General features: G+C 47.9%; 1 protein-coding gene across 1 annotated transcript; it reads left to right on the forward strand.

Annotated features, from left to right (window-relative positions):
- Positions 1–4,917: 4,917 nt before the first annotated feature.
- On the forward strand, positions 4,918–15,827 carry LOC134532172 (uncharacterized). The gene is made up of 3 exons (XM_063368556.1): positions 4,918–5,075; positions 6,545–6,749; positions 10,845–15,827. Exons 1-3 carry the CDS (start codon positions 5,064–5,066, stop codon positions 11,240–11,242), a joined length of 615 nt encoding a protein of 204 aa, XP_063224626.1. The 5' UTR covers positions 4,918–5,063; the 3' UTR covers positions 11,243–15,827.
- Positions 15,828–16,118: the final 291 nt, after the last annotated feature.

Below are 16,118 nucleotides of genomic sequence, written 5' to 3' on the forward strand. Positions count from 1 at the left end.
AAAAGGGACGCTGGAAAACGGAATGCCCAGGGCCACGACGCCGAGACGCCTGTGCGAGGCCCCGCCACCGGGACTCGCCCCGCGGTGCCCGCCTGGCTTCGAGGCACAGGGGATGGAGCCCACCAAAACGAGACAGACGCGCACGACATCGACGTCGACGCCGTCTTCGGCACCGCCTGAAACATCAAAAACGCTAGAGGCGCCACGACGCCGCCCCTCGGCCGGCCTGCCACAGCAGCTGCCGAGGCGACGCGCACTCTGCCCTCAGGAGGCGCCACGACGCCGCCCCTCGGACCGCCTGCCACAGCAGCTGCCGAGGCGACGCGCACACTGCCCTCAAGAGGCGCCACGACGCCGCCCCTCGGACAGCCTGCCACAGCAGCCACCGAGGCGACGCGCACTCTGCCCTCAAGAGGCGCCACGACGCCGCCCCTCGGACAGCCTGCCACAGCAGCCACCGAGGCGACCCGCACTCTGCCCTCAAGAGGCGCCACGACGCCGCCCCTCGGACAGCCTGCCACAGCAGCCACCGAGGCGACGCGCACTTTGCCCTCAAGAGGCGCCACGACGCCGCTACTCGGACAGCCTGCCACAGCAGCCACCGAGGCGACGCGCACTCTGCCCTCAAGAGGCGCCAGGACACCGCCCCTCGGACAGTCTGCCACAGCAGCCACCGAGGCGACGCGCACTCTGCCCTCAAGAGGCGCCACGACGCCGCCCCTCGGACAGCCTGCCACAGCAGCAACCGAGGCGACGCGCACTCTGCCCTCAAGAGGCGCCACGACGCCGCCCCTCGGACAGCCTGCCACAGCAGCCACCGAGGCGACGCGCACTCTGCCCTCAAGAGGCGCCACGACGCCGCCCCTCGGACAGCCTGCCACAGCAGCCACCGAGGCGACGCGCACTCTGCCCTCAAGAGGCGCCAGGACACCGCCCCTCGGACAGTCTGCCACAGCAGCCACCGAGGCGACGCGTACTCTGCCCTCAAGAGGCGCCACGACGCCGCCCCTCGGCCGGCCTGCCACAGCAGCTGCCGAGGCGACGCGCGCTCCGCCCTCAAGAGGCGCCACGACGCCACACCGTGACGTCACCGCGGCTACCGGGTCGCCTGAGCTCCCTGCATCTGCCTGACGCAATGCAGGTCGACGCCACGGCACCTGGACGCCCGACCGCCCCCCCACCGCACGTGACCGCCACTCGGCCGATGACACCTGTCATCCGTCTGGCACGACGGGCCGCGAAACGCCCGCATGTCGGCAAGGCTGAGCCGGGCCGTGCCGAGCGCCGCCCGCGCTTGCAGCCCGCCTACCGAGAGCCACCTGACCTTGGTCGCCGCCGCCCCTGCCGGCCGGCACCCTGGCCACCACCGCACCGCTGCACGCTGCGAGACACCGCAGCCACACTCGGAACCACTGTCACCCCCCGAGAACGAGTCCGGGGAGGTGCTTAGGGCACAACCGCACAACGACCACGCCGACACCACCCTCATGATGATGGAACTGGACGACGGGGACGAGGAGGCCTCTACTCCAAACCCGCCCGGTACACCGGAACGGGAGAGGAGGCTGTACCCATCCACGCCGTACCAGACGCTGAGGGCCAACGTCAACAGGCCAGCACCCGGATGTTCGGCGTGGGACGACCCGGGACAGGTGCTCGGGCCCTACCAACTGCGGCCACCGAGAGCGCCACCCGGGTGGAGCTGTTGCCGGAGCTAGGAGGCGCCACGACGCCGCCCCCGGCACGCCTGCCACGACGGCAACCGGGGCGGCGCGCACGCTGGCCCAGTCGGCCACGTTCACCAGGTCCAGTGCGCTGACCCTATCAGCCGCTGACCCCGCCCAGGCGCCACGACGCCGCCCCCGGCACGCCTGCCACGACGGCAACCGGGGCGGCGCGCACGCTGGCCCAGTCGGCCACGTTCACCAGGTCCAGTGCGCTGACCCTATCAGCCGCTGACCCCACCCAGGCGCCACGACGCCGCCCCCGGCACGCCTGCCACGACGGCAACCGGGGCGGCGCGCACGTTGGCCCAGTCGGCCACAATCACCAGGTCCAGTGCGCTGACCCTATCAGCCGCTGACCCCGCCCAGGCGCCACGACGCCGCCCCCGGCACGCCTGCCACGACGGCAACCGGGGCGGCGCGCACGCTGGCCCAGTCGGCCTTGATCACCAGGTCCAGTACGCGGAGCCAACCAGCTGCTGAGCCGCGAACCACGCCGGGATGGAGTGGCCGGAGCTAGGGGTGGCCCCATGTTAGCGGGACCATAAGCGGCGCAAGGTCGGGCTTCACAGGGGGGGGGCGTTTGACGTCGTCTGGCCGACGACCACCCCAGAGCCCGACCTGCACCCGCCAGTATACGCTCCCGCTAACGGAACACACCCCTGGCCATGGCCCACCCGAGTCAGGCGACCCGAACAGCAATCAAAGACAAAGCCGCGGAAACCTGAGTAGACAAGAGAAGAACCGTACCCATTCCTCCTAAAACATTAAATTAGGATTTTAGCGACAATAAAATCTCTTCCAGACACACCCGTTTGGAGTCTAGCGTAATGAGGTCACGCCTGGCGCGAGAGAGGCCGAGCCTCCCTCGGACGCCATGCCAGTTCGGCAGTTCAGCGCAGCTCACGGACCGGGGCGGACCTACGTCCCACGGAGAGGCAACATCCTTTGTCTACATCGAAAGTAACGTCCGGTAAATATAGTCACTAATTAACAGAACCCCTTTTATTACTTAACCTCTCCGTGAGTACCCGGTCCCTTTTTTCGGTCCAGGACCTAATCCGGCCGCATCAATTTAAAGACACCCCGCACCACACTTGGTCAGCGGGGCTGCTCTTCAGTATACGGCACGGGCCGCCTCCCGCAACTTACAGAACTTTATTTAAGGTCACGCGCACGGCGCTGACCACAAACCCGCAAGGGAACTTGGACAAACTTAATTGCGGTGCGTGTTTTACCACAGTGGGCACAACACCCGCGCCGAGACATTTGCATACGGGATTGGCCGTCTCCAATCGTCCACCCCCTTAATTCAGTGTATTTTTGTATCCCGTATTTTGTATTGCTAACTTACGTTACCCGAGTAACGAGTGCCACGTAATTTGTGCGCGCCCCCTTAATTCAGTGTATTTTTGTGTCCCGTACTTTGTATTGCTAACTTACGTTACCCGAGTAACGAGTGCAACGTAACTTGTGCGCACCCCCTTAATTCAGTGTATTTTGTGTCCCGCCTTTGTGTTACGAAATTACGTTACCTGTGTAACCAGTGAGACGTATGAGACGTAACAGCGTCCGAGGCCACGTAACGCGGAACACAAACCATACGGCGCCACGGAATAACGAGTAAACCCCCCCCCGGGGACCTCTGTAGAGTGTTGTATTGTGTACGACTCGTTCCTATGAATAAAAGGTACGACACCACCACCTCAACTCCACGCCTCTTATTTAAAATCATCTCACGCAACACCGCCGCCGGCCCTAGTGGGCCACGCAGGGGCACATACATCCACGACCCCCAAACTCACGACTAGAACCGAGCTAGTCTGGCGCCCACCCGGACAATACGTAGCAAGAACCGCCTTTTCCCACTAGGAGCCACACCGGGACTCGAGCCCGAGACCCCGGACGACGGCAATGTTAAAGAAAGATTTTGATGACTATGGATTTAAATTTCAGTTAAAACAATTCATTGTTGGGGACGACATGAGGCAGTGTCTGCCTGGGCGTAAATCCCGGGGGTTCATGGGGCCCGGCCCTCACTGGAATTAAAAATTCCTCCTCCGAGGGGGCCAGAGGCGAAGTGACCTACAATCTGTGGAAGTGACGCTACCTACCATGCTTTAATCAGTGAACAGGGTTGTTTTTTTCTTTTCAGTTTTATATTATTTGGAAAATGTTATCAGCAACTCAAGTGGCTTCGGCAATGTAGGTGTGTGTCGCACTCTGAGAAGTCCGCCCGAACACAGATACTGCTAAGACTCCGCCAGTAACTGCATGTGCGTAGCTGGGCTGGTGTCTCCATCTAGGAAGAAGACAAGGAGCTACGAAATATACTTGTGCGGTTCTGTTTGCGTGGAAGCAGCATAAGAAACACAGGTGAAATGTTAATGAGAGAACATTATACAATTATATTTTAATGTTAACGAATGAATAATGTGTGCCTTTTAATATTCTTAAACGATTGTTTTTGTTAAAGTGAACAGTATTGTTTAATAAAACTGTAAACTTTTTATTTTAATCTATGAACAATGTACATATATATGTAGGTATAGTGTGACAGGCGTGCCATGGTAATTTAATTTTTTTAACATGCCCGCAACAAACAGAACCAATGTGCAAGTACCGAAGATGTAGTTATTTTTATAACTGGCACCCTGGTGATAAAGTGAAAAACAGATTGTTTATAAAAAAAAAAAAGTAATGTTTACTGCAATGCAATGCACACTAGAATGTCAACACTACATTTCACAGTGTAACTACCTGTATTTCCTAACATGCTAACTACTTTTTCTGTCCTTCTTAAATGTGCTCTTGTTCTTGTCTTTACCCATTCACATTTTTCAACATGTATTGTAAACCTTACAATAATAAATTCCAATAAAAACTTTCGTTAACCGGCAGTGTTGATTCCAATACGTGCTATAGCAGTTCGGGGTTTCCAAATTAGGGTTTTGAAGAAAAAATATTGATTTCGAGGTACTTCCGGGAAACAAAAATTTTGGGGAAATTTTTGGGGAAGAAAATTTTGGTACCGAGGAAATTTGGGAAGTATTTTATCTGCATTGACTTACTACTAGTGCCATCTCTGAAGTTTTAGTTCAAACAACACATATTTAGTTAGTTAAATAATTCTAGGTGTCACTCCCTCTTAAAATCAATCGATGAATCGATACCCTTTCCTTTTGTCGTCTATATTCTTTGTCAGATTGTTATTGTGTCTTTTTTGTGATATTGCTATGTTTTTTTATTTAAAAAATAAAAATTTTAGTTTATGTACTTTAACTTTTTGATATGTATGACAATTTTACGGTCCTGAACATATAATTCCACCTCTTAAGCATGCCAACACTGGTAATGAGTAAAGAAGAAAACTGATAGTAAAAGCGGTTCAGATATATGTCTGACTACTAATTTGATGATTTGTGTTAAATAACTTTTATTCTTTTCAGTAAAACTACTTCTTTACATTATACAATTGCAAGAAATGTTCGGGTATGCTGGAGTACTACGTTTAAACACATGCATATGTCATTGTCTATATTAACCGATTGTTTGTTCTGTAGACCGAATATTTGGTTATATTGCATAAATATATAATACACAGTACCTACTTATGTTTAGTTCTTGGAAGGTTTGTTTGCAAACACAACTTTCTAAAGTGTCTTGGCATAAGTATGTAGTTGGTGAAGTGAATTGTTGATGTTATAAAATCTTGCAATACATTGTATGTCTGGGTTTAAGTGTAATGCGTGTTTGATATTTAATGATAAGAACATATAAAAGTATGTAATGTCAAAACTGTGACTTAAGTAATTTTCTGCACTTCATTTGTACCATAGACAAGTGTGATTAGAGATAGTTGTTATTCCGAAAAGATTTACTGACGGGTTTGGTTTCAAAAAACTGCAGCTTATACATATTCCTTGTATTGATAGAGATTGTCAGAAAAGGCTTCCTTGGCCAGTCTTAACAAATATTCAAGAAACATAATGCAAGCATGAGCATAGTGTTTCGAAATCTGACAAGCTTCCCACCAGGGCGAATCAGGTTCAGTTCCCGGCGGTGGAAGGAATATTGTTTGCTTTACCAAAGTGTAGAATCTCGGAAAACACACTGAGTCAGCACGATGCACTAGGTAAAAATTATCATTACAAATATTTTCCTGGTTGTACAAATAGCATAAAACAAGTAGCACATATTGCTACAGAATACAAGTAGTCAAGCACCTAGCTGCACAGGTACTCGTAATGTGCCCGAACGGTGCCTCCCACGAGACTCCACGTAGCAGACCGGCACAGTGCCGGTCAGTCACCCTTGGCTAGATAACACAATGTATAATGCTTGTACAGTAAACTCCCTATTATCCGCGGGCGGATAATCTGCGGTGCGGGTTACCTGCGCATGCTGCGAAAAAATACAGCACATATGTAAATCTGTATTTTATTACAAGTGAGCAGATTTTAACGAGTGTAAAACCCCACAGGCCTTCTCGGAACTCACACAGTAGGCTGGCATGCGTAATTATTCAGTAAAATACTAAAATTTTAGCATCATTTAAAAATTTTTACTGTTAATTGTAACTTTTACTGTGTATAAATTTTTAGATTTTTTAGCTGAAGTTAATGTTTCCTTTTTTGTTTCCCATATTCGGCTCTTTTGCGGATTATCCGTGATTTTCACTATCCGCGGTGGACCTGCCACTTAATTTGGCTGATAATCGGGCGTGTACTGTATTGTGTGACATGTGTAAAAGGTATCACAGGTACAAGCATGGCATGTGCTGAGTGAGCCGGCGACTCACGGCGTGCGGGGTGTGGCAGGAGGCGTACCGGCGCTGGGCGTGCGGCGCTCTGCTCCCGCACTTCGTGGACTCGGGCGATACGAGGGTGAGGCCTTGCCGCAGCGACTGCCAACGAGTGGAACAGCGCTGCCCGTTCTTCCTGCCGGGGGACCGCGCCCCTCCCTGGGACCGAGCCCCAGTCTACCCCACGCAGTACGCCGGGGAGCCCACCTTCCTGTGCCTCGGTCAGTGCCGGCACTCAGTTCTGCAGCTCGTTGCTCAAACGTACTGTGTTCCACGTGACAACACGTCAGGACGACTAGGTGCCTATGTTTAACAACTTCTTTACTGAAGGACAACACACAGCAAGAATACAAGTGTTCATATTAACTGTCATGCACTATACATATATAAGTTTTAAGAATTTCAGATTTAACATTAAATATTAAGAATAAACAAAAATACTTAGAATTATTATATGGTTCACCCTAAAAAAAATTAAATTCATAAACGTTGAGGTTGCCCATGAGCGTGGAGTATGCCACTACCAAGCTCGGCACGCAACAGCCATGTGTGAGCGTCTGTCCCTAGGGAGCACAACCAGCACCAATAGCTCACAACCAATAAATGGAATAACATTTAACACATAAGTTAATGTTTATATTGTGTATTTTTGAACATTATCTATGATATCTGCTTTACAATAATATGCTATATTGTTTTAAGTAGTCACAGATTACTTAAATTCACATTGTTTGTAGGATTTTTTAATTAATCATAATTCTATCTTTAGTAGGTACTTCCTGCTTTCCTGTTGACATTGTATAATTTTACTTGCTACCTGCTTGTTTGACACCAAATATATTAATTTTATATATATTTATCAATAATCACGAGGCTTGATTTGTAATTAAGAAGCTGTTTAGTTTAAAGTAGTGTGTGGTAACGTTTATAATTATATTTTATATGAAATGGAAAATTGATTCCATAGTTTTCATAAAAATTAATAGGTAGCTGATAGCAATAAACTCCAGGGAAATTGTGGGTAAATATTTTATTGGCTCTTCTAAACACAAAAAATTATAAAAAAAAAAAAGTGTTTACAAGTTCTACTGACGTTTCTTTTCTTATTAATCTCGTAAAGGAGTGTTTTACAAATATGACTGGAGTTGTAACTAAATGCTGCTGTCAAAATCTAAGGTTAAATAAATTATGGTATTAGAATCATGATAATGAAAATACTTCATACATGGAAATAGCTCAAAAATGGAAACTAATGTGGAAATATACTAATTGTAGTGTTAATATTTCTGCAAGATGCTGGTAAAGGTGGAAACTGGAAAGTAGTGGCTCCTGAGAAATACTGCTAACTGAAAGTCAAGTGTAAGTTTATATAAACTCAAAATAAGAACTGAACTACAAATATGTATACATCACAGAAGAAGTAAAGGCAGGGGAGGCACTAGTCTTGCCTCACTAACAAATAAAAGCTAGTGATACCTGAAATGTCAGTTGTTGGTTTGAATAATGTTACTCACCCAATATATGGATGAAATAGTCAAATGTAGGTTTTGATATTTTGAAATTTATCACCTATTATGACAATTGACGTAAACATGATGTTCTTTAAGTATAAATAATGTACATGTGAAGGGCATAATATCCAAGCCATAAATAATTGGCTAAATAATACCTATGCAGCCTACTAGTTTTCTGATAGAGTAAGAGGTGATACGTTTTCTAACACAACTGGTCTACACTTATTTTAGGTTTTATTGCCTGTTTGTATTACCAAAACACATTTTACTCTATTGCAAGGCAACATTTATTTTTTATTTCGTTCAAGTAGCAAAATAAACAGTAATTGGTGCATGTACACACACATAATTTCCAGTCATAAGCAACCAAAAAATATAGAGCAATCTGCAATTAACTACATTTAGAAAAAAAGGTTTTGTTATACATACGAGGTGTAGTCATTCTCATTTTGACTTCATATTGTCCTGGGTGTGTTGCTCCACTAGGGTCTTGGCTGCATTTCTCTACTAGGGTCTTGGGTGTGTTGCTCCACTAGGGTCCTGTGTGCGTTGCTCCACTAGGGTCCGGGGTGCGTTGCTCTACTAGGGTCCTGGGTGTGTTGCTCCACTAGGGTCCCTGGTGTGTTGCTCCACTAGGGTCCTGGGTGCGTTGCTCTACTAGGGTCCTGGGTGCGTTGCTCCACTAGGGTCCGGGGTGCGTTGCTCTACTAGGGTCCTGGGTGTGTTGCTCTACTAGGGTCCTGGGTGCGTTGCTCTACTAGTGTCCTGGGTGCGTCGCTCTACTAGGGTCCTGGGTGCGTTGCTCTACTAGGGTCCTGGGTGTGTTGCTCCACTAGGGTCCCTGGTGTGTTGCTCCACTAGGGTCTTGGGTGCATTTTTTCTACTAGGGTCTTGGGTGTGTTGCTCCACTGGGGTCCTGGGTGCATTGCTCCACTAGGGTCCTGGGTGCGTTGCTCTACTAGGGTCCTGGGTGCGTTGCTCTACTAGGGTCCTGGGTGCGTTGCTCTACTAGTGTCCTGGGTGCGTCGCTCTACTAGGGTCCTGGGTGTGTTGCTCCACTAGGGTCCCTGGTGTGTTGCTCCACTAGGGTCTTGGGTGCATTTTTTCTACTAGGGTCTTGGGTGTGTTGCTCCACTGGGGTCCTGGGTGCATTGCTCCACTAGGGTCCTGGGTGCGTTGCTCTACTAGGGTCCTGGGTGCGTTGCTCTACTAGGGTCCTGGGTGCGTTGCTCTACTAGTGTCCGGGGTGCATCGCTCTACTAAGGTCCGGGGTGCGTTGCTCTACTAGGGTCCTGGGTGCGTTGCTCTACTAGTGTCTTGGGTGCGTCGCTCTACTAGGGTCCTGGGTGCGTTGCTCTACTAGGGTCCTGGGTGTGTTGCTCCACTAGGGTCCTGAGTGCGTTGCTCCACTAGGGTCCCAGTGTGTTGCTCCACTAGGGTCTTGGGTGTGTTGCTCCACTAAGGTCCTGAGTGCGTTGCTCCACTAGGGTCCTGGGTGTGTTGCTCTACTAGGGTCCCGGGTGCGTTGCTCTACTAGGGTCCCGGGTGCGTTGCTCCACTAGGGTCCGGGGTGCATTGCTCCTCTATAGTCCCGGGTACGTTGCTCCACTAGGGTCCCGGGTGCATTGCTCCACTAGGGTCCCGGGTGCATTGCTCCACTAGGGTCCCGGGTGCATTGCTCCACTAGAGTCCCGGTGCGTTGCTCTACTAGGGTCCCAGGTGTGTTGCTCCACTAGGGTCCCGGGTGCGTTGCTCCACTAGGGTCCTGGGTGCATTGCTCCACTATCGTCCTGGGTGCGTTGCTCCACTAGGGTCCCGGGTGCATTGCTCCACTAGGGTCCCGGGTGCATTGCTTTACTAGGGTTCCGGGTGCGTTTCTCTACTAGGGTCTTGGGTGTGTTGCTCCACTAGGGTGATGGGTGCGTTGCTCCACTAGGGTCCGGGGTGCGTTGTCCTCTATAGTCCCGGGTGCGTTGCTCCTCTATAGTCCCGGGTGCGTTGCTCCACTATAGTCCCGGGTGCGTTGCTCAACTAGGGTCCCGGGTGCATTGCTCCACTAGGGTCGCGGGTGCGTTGCTTTACTATGGTCTTTGGTGTGTTGCTTTACTAGGGTCTTGGGTGCGTTGCTCTACTAGGGTCCCGGTGTGTTGCTTCACTAGGGTCCTGGGTGCGTTGCTTCACTAGGGTCCCGGTGTGTTGCTCCACTAGGGTCCCGGGTGCGTTGCTCCACTAGGGTCTTGGTGTGTTGCTCCACTAGCGTCCTGGGTGCGTTGCTCCACTAGGGTTCTGGGTGCGTTGCTCCACTAGGGTCCCAGTGTGTTGCTCCACTAGGGTCTTGGGTGTGTTGCTCCACTAGGGTCCTGAGTGCGTTGCTGCACTAGGGTCCTGGGTGTGTTGCTCTACTAGGGTCCCGGGTGCGTTGCTCTACTAGGGTCCCGGGTGCGTTGCTCCACTAGGGTCCGGGGTGCGTTGCTCCTCTATAGTCCCGGGTACGTTGCTCCACTAGGGTCCCGGGTGCGTTGCTCCACTAGGGTCCCTGGTGCATTGCTCCACTAGGGTCCCGGGTGCATTGCTTTACTAGGGTCCCGGGTGCGTTGCTTTACTAGGGTCTTGGGTGTGTTGCTTTACTAGGGTCCCGGGTGTGTTGCTCTACTAGGGTCCTGGGTGCGTTGCTCCACTAGGGTCCCGGGTGCGTTGCTCCACTAGGGTCCCGGATATCTTGCTCCACTAGGGTCCCGGATGCGTTGCTCTACTAGGGTCTCGGTGTGTTGCTCCACTAGAGTCGCGGTGTGTTGCTTGCAGACCCACACATCCCGGAGACGGGCGAGCAGCTGAGCAAGTCGTCGTACGGGCCTGCCTCGTGCTGCTTCTCGCACTGCGGCCCGCCGGGGGCCCCGCTGTGCCGCAGGCGGTGCGAGGGGCCGCGCCCCCCGGACACCGTGCAGCACGCCCCCTACTGCGCGGGGCTCGCTAACCTGAGCGAGCTGCGTCCCGAGCCTCGCCCCGCCCTGTCCGCCTGCCCCTCGACGGTGCTGATGCCCGCCTCGGCGCCCCGCATGCGCCCCGCCTGGACTCTTCTCGGACTGCTATTACACTTCTGTATGGTGGCAAGGACCGGCGATACGGATCACTCGTTGTTACGTCATACCGTCACGTTCATTTTAGTCCGTAGTTTTACTCTTGTTTGGGGAAACGCATAGTGAGAATTACTTGTGTTTTATTTTTTTATTTGATATGAAATAGTGTTACCTAACGGATTTTCATGTTAAACAGAATTCGATGATGTACGTACATTATGTAGTAAGGCTGTGTACACCCTGACGGCTTGGTGGTGGGGAAATAAACGATGGGAAGCTGACGGGACGGTTTCGTGTCGACCTTTTTAATTTTATAACTTGCGAGCATTGTGATAAAGCCTTATAGTTACCGGGTGAGGCGTGCTCGTGGCCGCGACGGTCACATCGTGTCGTTTCTAACTGCTCCGGTGGCTGTGCTGGTGGTTCGAGGTGTCGCTGTTCTCCTCGGTTGCAGACGTAGCTATTTGCATTGTAGTTCGGTGAGACGTCCAAAAGTATATACTTAAAGCAGGCACTAAGTATGTTGATAATCATGTGTGATGTATGTGACATATTGCACAATTGATGTGTAGGTATTATACATAGAGTAAATTTAATTAGTTTTGTGATAAAATGTTCTGTTGAAGAAGTTTCAGAATTCTTTCTTTTTTTAATTATTCCCATTAGCTGAAATAAGAAAGAAATTTTCAAAGTATCTGAATGACTATTAATATTATCAAGTTCAGCATGTTAATATAATGGATCATATAATATTCTCACTGTAAAAACAAAGCAAATATTGTGGATCTTCAATTTATTCTTTAACATTTTGTGTACCTGAGTATTATACAGATTTTTTTTTTGTTTTGCTGATTTTTTCGTGCCTACGTGATGCAAATTACTTAATTTAATATATAGTTGCCATTACCTCAATAATAACTATGTATACGACCACAATCAGTGCAAACATTAAGTATGTGTTAAGTTTCTGAGCCTTCCCTCAGTCCTTGGTTCGGCACGGCTGCGCGACAGCTAGGGGAGGCAGAGCCGTGCTGCCATCCGCGCGACGCACGGAGGAACTACGCTACGCTAACAAACATTTCAACTCACACAAACAATAAGCTAAAGTGGTGCTAAACGATTACATAGTGTTAGAATGATCCTTCACTTGTCCTGTACCTTTCTTCTACTGAATTTATGAAGACTTCTTTACACCAGGACTTCATATCCTTCCACAGTCGCAACTTGTCACTGGTACATTTTGACTCCGAGACATGTGTTCTTATTTAGAAGTTGTAACGCGGTGATGTGTGCGTCCTCCGCAGCACGCCACTCGCTCGGCCGTGGTCTCCGGATGACGCCGCGTCGCCTCCGTAGGCAGTCAGCATCTTGTCACAGAAAGCACTATGAATCATACGTTATACAAACACGCACATTATAATATATAAACTATGGCGTAAAGGTTGTACACAGTCTTTGTTAAGTGAGTAATAACCACTATTTGAACATCCCCCGCTCCCGTAATTATAAGCATTAAACATTTTATTTTACGTACCAAGTCTGAGAATGTGTTCGAACAATTTGTTCTGTTAACAAGCCTAAAATATACATAGCATATAATGAGTTCTGTTTTCTTTGTTAAGTTTGTTTCTAAATGGTGTCACCAAATAAACTGTAGAAGACAGAAATCTTAAGTATCACTAGAATGTTGATGTACGGAGTAGAATCGTCTTCATTACATTAACAACCAGACGAGTCTCTTGAAGGTATGCTACTCATTTTTAAAAAAAAAAAGTAATAATAACTATCCTAATAAATATTCATGATCAAAAATGCACCTGTGCGATAAATAATTTTAAATTACCTTAAGATACATGTAAACTGTAGTTGCTCCTTTGAAATAACTATGAATTTTAGATGTTAGACATCCGACAGAGAAACTGAGCTACGGCAAAGATCATCATATCAAAGACTGGTTTCCCTCTGTCTGCTAGTGTGTCTGGCGGCACACTCAGTTCCTCACACAGCCCGTGTGCTGGCTCGTGAGGACGGACTTCACAAAAGTTGATTCACATCTACTAATAATACTAACACATATTTCTCACATACTTTTCACTCATATTTACATCCGATCCAGGGGTTTTTTCCGTTCTCCAAGAAATATATTTTTCTTCAAAAAACTTAATTTAGAAGAATGAAAAATGAGATAAGACATAAAATATAACAAAAAAATTGTAATCGAAAACTTGTAGGAATAGAAGTGTTATAATGTGTGGACAACGTAGCTGAAGTGTAAATTATATTTCATTTTCCACCTGGGTTGTATAGTTTGAAAACTAAGCATAACTCAGACATTAGTAGCTAGCTGTCAGCCTAAACATGTGCATGCAGAGACTGTGGGTGAGTTACACGCTCCCGGCCGGGCGGGCTCGCGAACGCGCGGTGGCGACCTAGCCGCACGGTGAGACCACGCGCGTGTCCCGGCATCACACAGCTTGCGACTGGTGCGCCCTCCAGCTCCCAGCAGCCTGCCGCGAGACGCGCAGCCCGACGCAGTCTTTCATGCGATCAGATGTAGCTTCCTTCGTGCAGGTTTCGCGTCGCCCCACCAACAACCACTACTGCTAGTCGGCCTGCATCTCAGGTTCTCAGCCGCGTCAGCACGGCGAGGCAGACTGAAAGCCAGTGCAGAGCTCTGGAACAGTCGCGTGCGAAAGAGACTTGGTCCTTCCTACAGTGAAGGGTGTACAGTCAAGCGGCCAACACTCCCGCTGCTAACCTCAGCTGCGCAATCAGCCACTGGCACTGCTGTGTTTCCTGTTGTATAGCAGTTTACACTTCAAATTTCACATGTACATCTCCCTTATGATTGTTTGATCTGTATTCTCTCCAAGGCAGCTTATTACAATTGGTTTTAAATACATACCACTTTACTCTGTGCTTATTTTTCTTTGGTATTCCCATTGAAACTAAACTGAAGTTCATTATCCAACAAATCGCTAATCCAGCAGGGCTCTGGAGCGGAACACGCCAGATGTTTGTGCAACAAGGTGTAGTGCGTCTCAACCCTGCGTAGCGGTCAGGGTGACCACGACTGGGGCGTGTTGGTTGCTAGGCCGCGCTTCGCAAGCTGCTGTGGCTACAAGTGGAGCATGGACCAGTTGCAAACTGTCAGCTATTTACTATTGTTACAGTTTGGTGCAGAAATATTTCAAACCCACCTTCAACTCCTCACCAAATGAAAATAATTTTTTAAACATCTCATATCTGTCTACACATGCAGTTCCACGTATAGATAATTCTCGAGGAGTTGCACGTAAAACAAAATAAATAATTTGTGTTTCCCAGAGTTAGCTAGCTATGAAAATTAGTTGAACAGAGAAAAATAAAATGATGAATGGAGCAAAAATGGTTGCAAGTGTTTAATAACTGTATGTTCTGTACTTCTGTACACAGGACAGCTTGTGTGGGCATGATTCGTTCACGTAGCAACGTTACCGTTGACATTTGGTCAGCTCAGACACTTCTCCCCTCCACTAGTCCGTGCATCACCACCACATACCAACTGCGCCCTTCATTTGCAGTGATAACTACTCTGTTGCTCTAAACCCTAAAAGAGATTATATTTTCTTCGAGTTTGCATTGGCTGAAATGTCCGGTTGCTGTGTGCAAAACTGCTGAATGAGACGCAGCTTCTAATAAAAATTTCACTCATCATTTTAAAATTTAATTAACTGAAGACACTTTTGATGTGAATTTTACTCATCTTGCAATTATGGTGGCTTTTACAAAAACCTTGACAGTTCCAGTAATAAAATATTTTTCACTTGAAATTTTACTGTACCATCACTCAGATACAATAAGTGATAAGAATTAATAAGCAATAACATTAGTAGTGTAAATCTTTTTTAAATATGGCTTTAAATCTTATATAATACAATTTTAGTTTTTGTTGTGTGAAATTATTTTTGATTAGCAGAGTAACGTTGCTTTGTAAACCAATCTTGTATCTCATGATCTTTAAGTTACAGCAAAAATTATGTTGCTTCAAGTATGGTTTATTCAAAACATGTGTATAGTGCTTTAGTGGCTCAAGTTTTGAGCATGCTTCACAAGTTTAGGAATTACCTCATCTTGCATTCCACACACGAAGTAGCTACTTGGTTTGGAAAGGCAGCACACTGCAGGAAATACTTATTTTCTGAGAATCATTATAATCATTGTAACACACATGAGAAGACAAATATCCCTTATATGCTCTAGAAATGTTAATAAATTAAATATTGTTGTTGGAAGACAGAAAGATTTTAGACTTTGGAATGTGAAAAAATGTCACATTTGTAATTTTCATTATAGTTGTTTCGTTAGATTGTTGCCTGTGTTCTCAGAGTTGTAAATAGCTATTTATAACAAAAAAATTAATTTTACAGAAAACCAGGTATTGGATTTGTGGGGATTTTAAATAAAAAAAGATGAAAGTTGATGAAAGTTGGAAACAAGAATGGATTTTATATACTGCATAAAGAAATATGTATGCACGAAATGTCCATAAAATGTTACATGCTTTGTGTATATCAAACAAAACGTTGTTTTTATATATCAAAATATAACATGGCAAAAAAAAGGATTTATCAATGGAGTTGTTATATGCTTGTTTAGAAAATGTTTATATGTAACGAAATCTGACACCCTGGCAGAGAAACGAGGCGAATAAATGATGTTCAAGTTACGGAGTTTATTTCACCCAGTGTTGCGACGTGCCTGCGAACTCAGCGGGACGCGGGGCACAACTCGCCAGCGCTGCGCAGACGAGGGCGTCGCTGCCGCGTCCACCTCGGAACACGCCGTTCCGTCATGTTCGCCACGCCCTGGCCACTCCGAGGTCGGTGCCACTAGTTATTCAGATCCACAGTGGAAGTCACCACAAGAACCGGTTGTCATGAAAAATTATTTACATCTGAATACTTTTTATTTTGTTCATATTTTTAAAACTATTATGGCTGATTCTAAATAATATTAT

Source organism: Bacillus rossius, chromosome 5 (genome assembly GCF_032445375.1).
Source record: "Bacillus rossius redtenbacheri isolate Brsri chromosome 5, Brsri_v3, whole genome shotgun sequence".
In the NCBI taxonomy this organism is placed as follows: Eukaryota; Metazoa; Arthropoda; class Insecta; order Phasmatodea; family Bacillidae; genus Bacillus; species Bacillus rossius.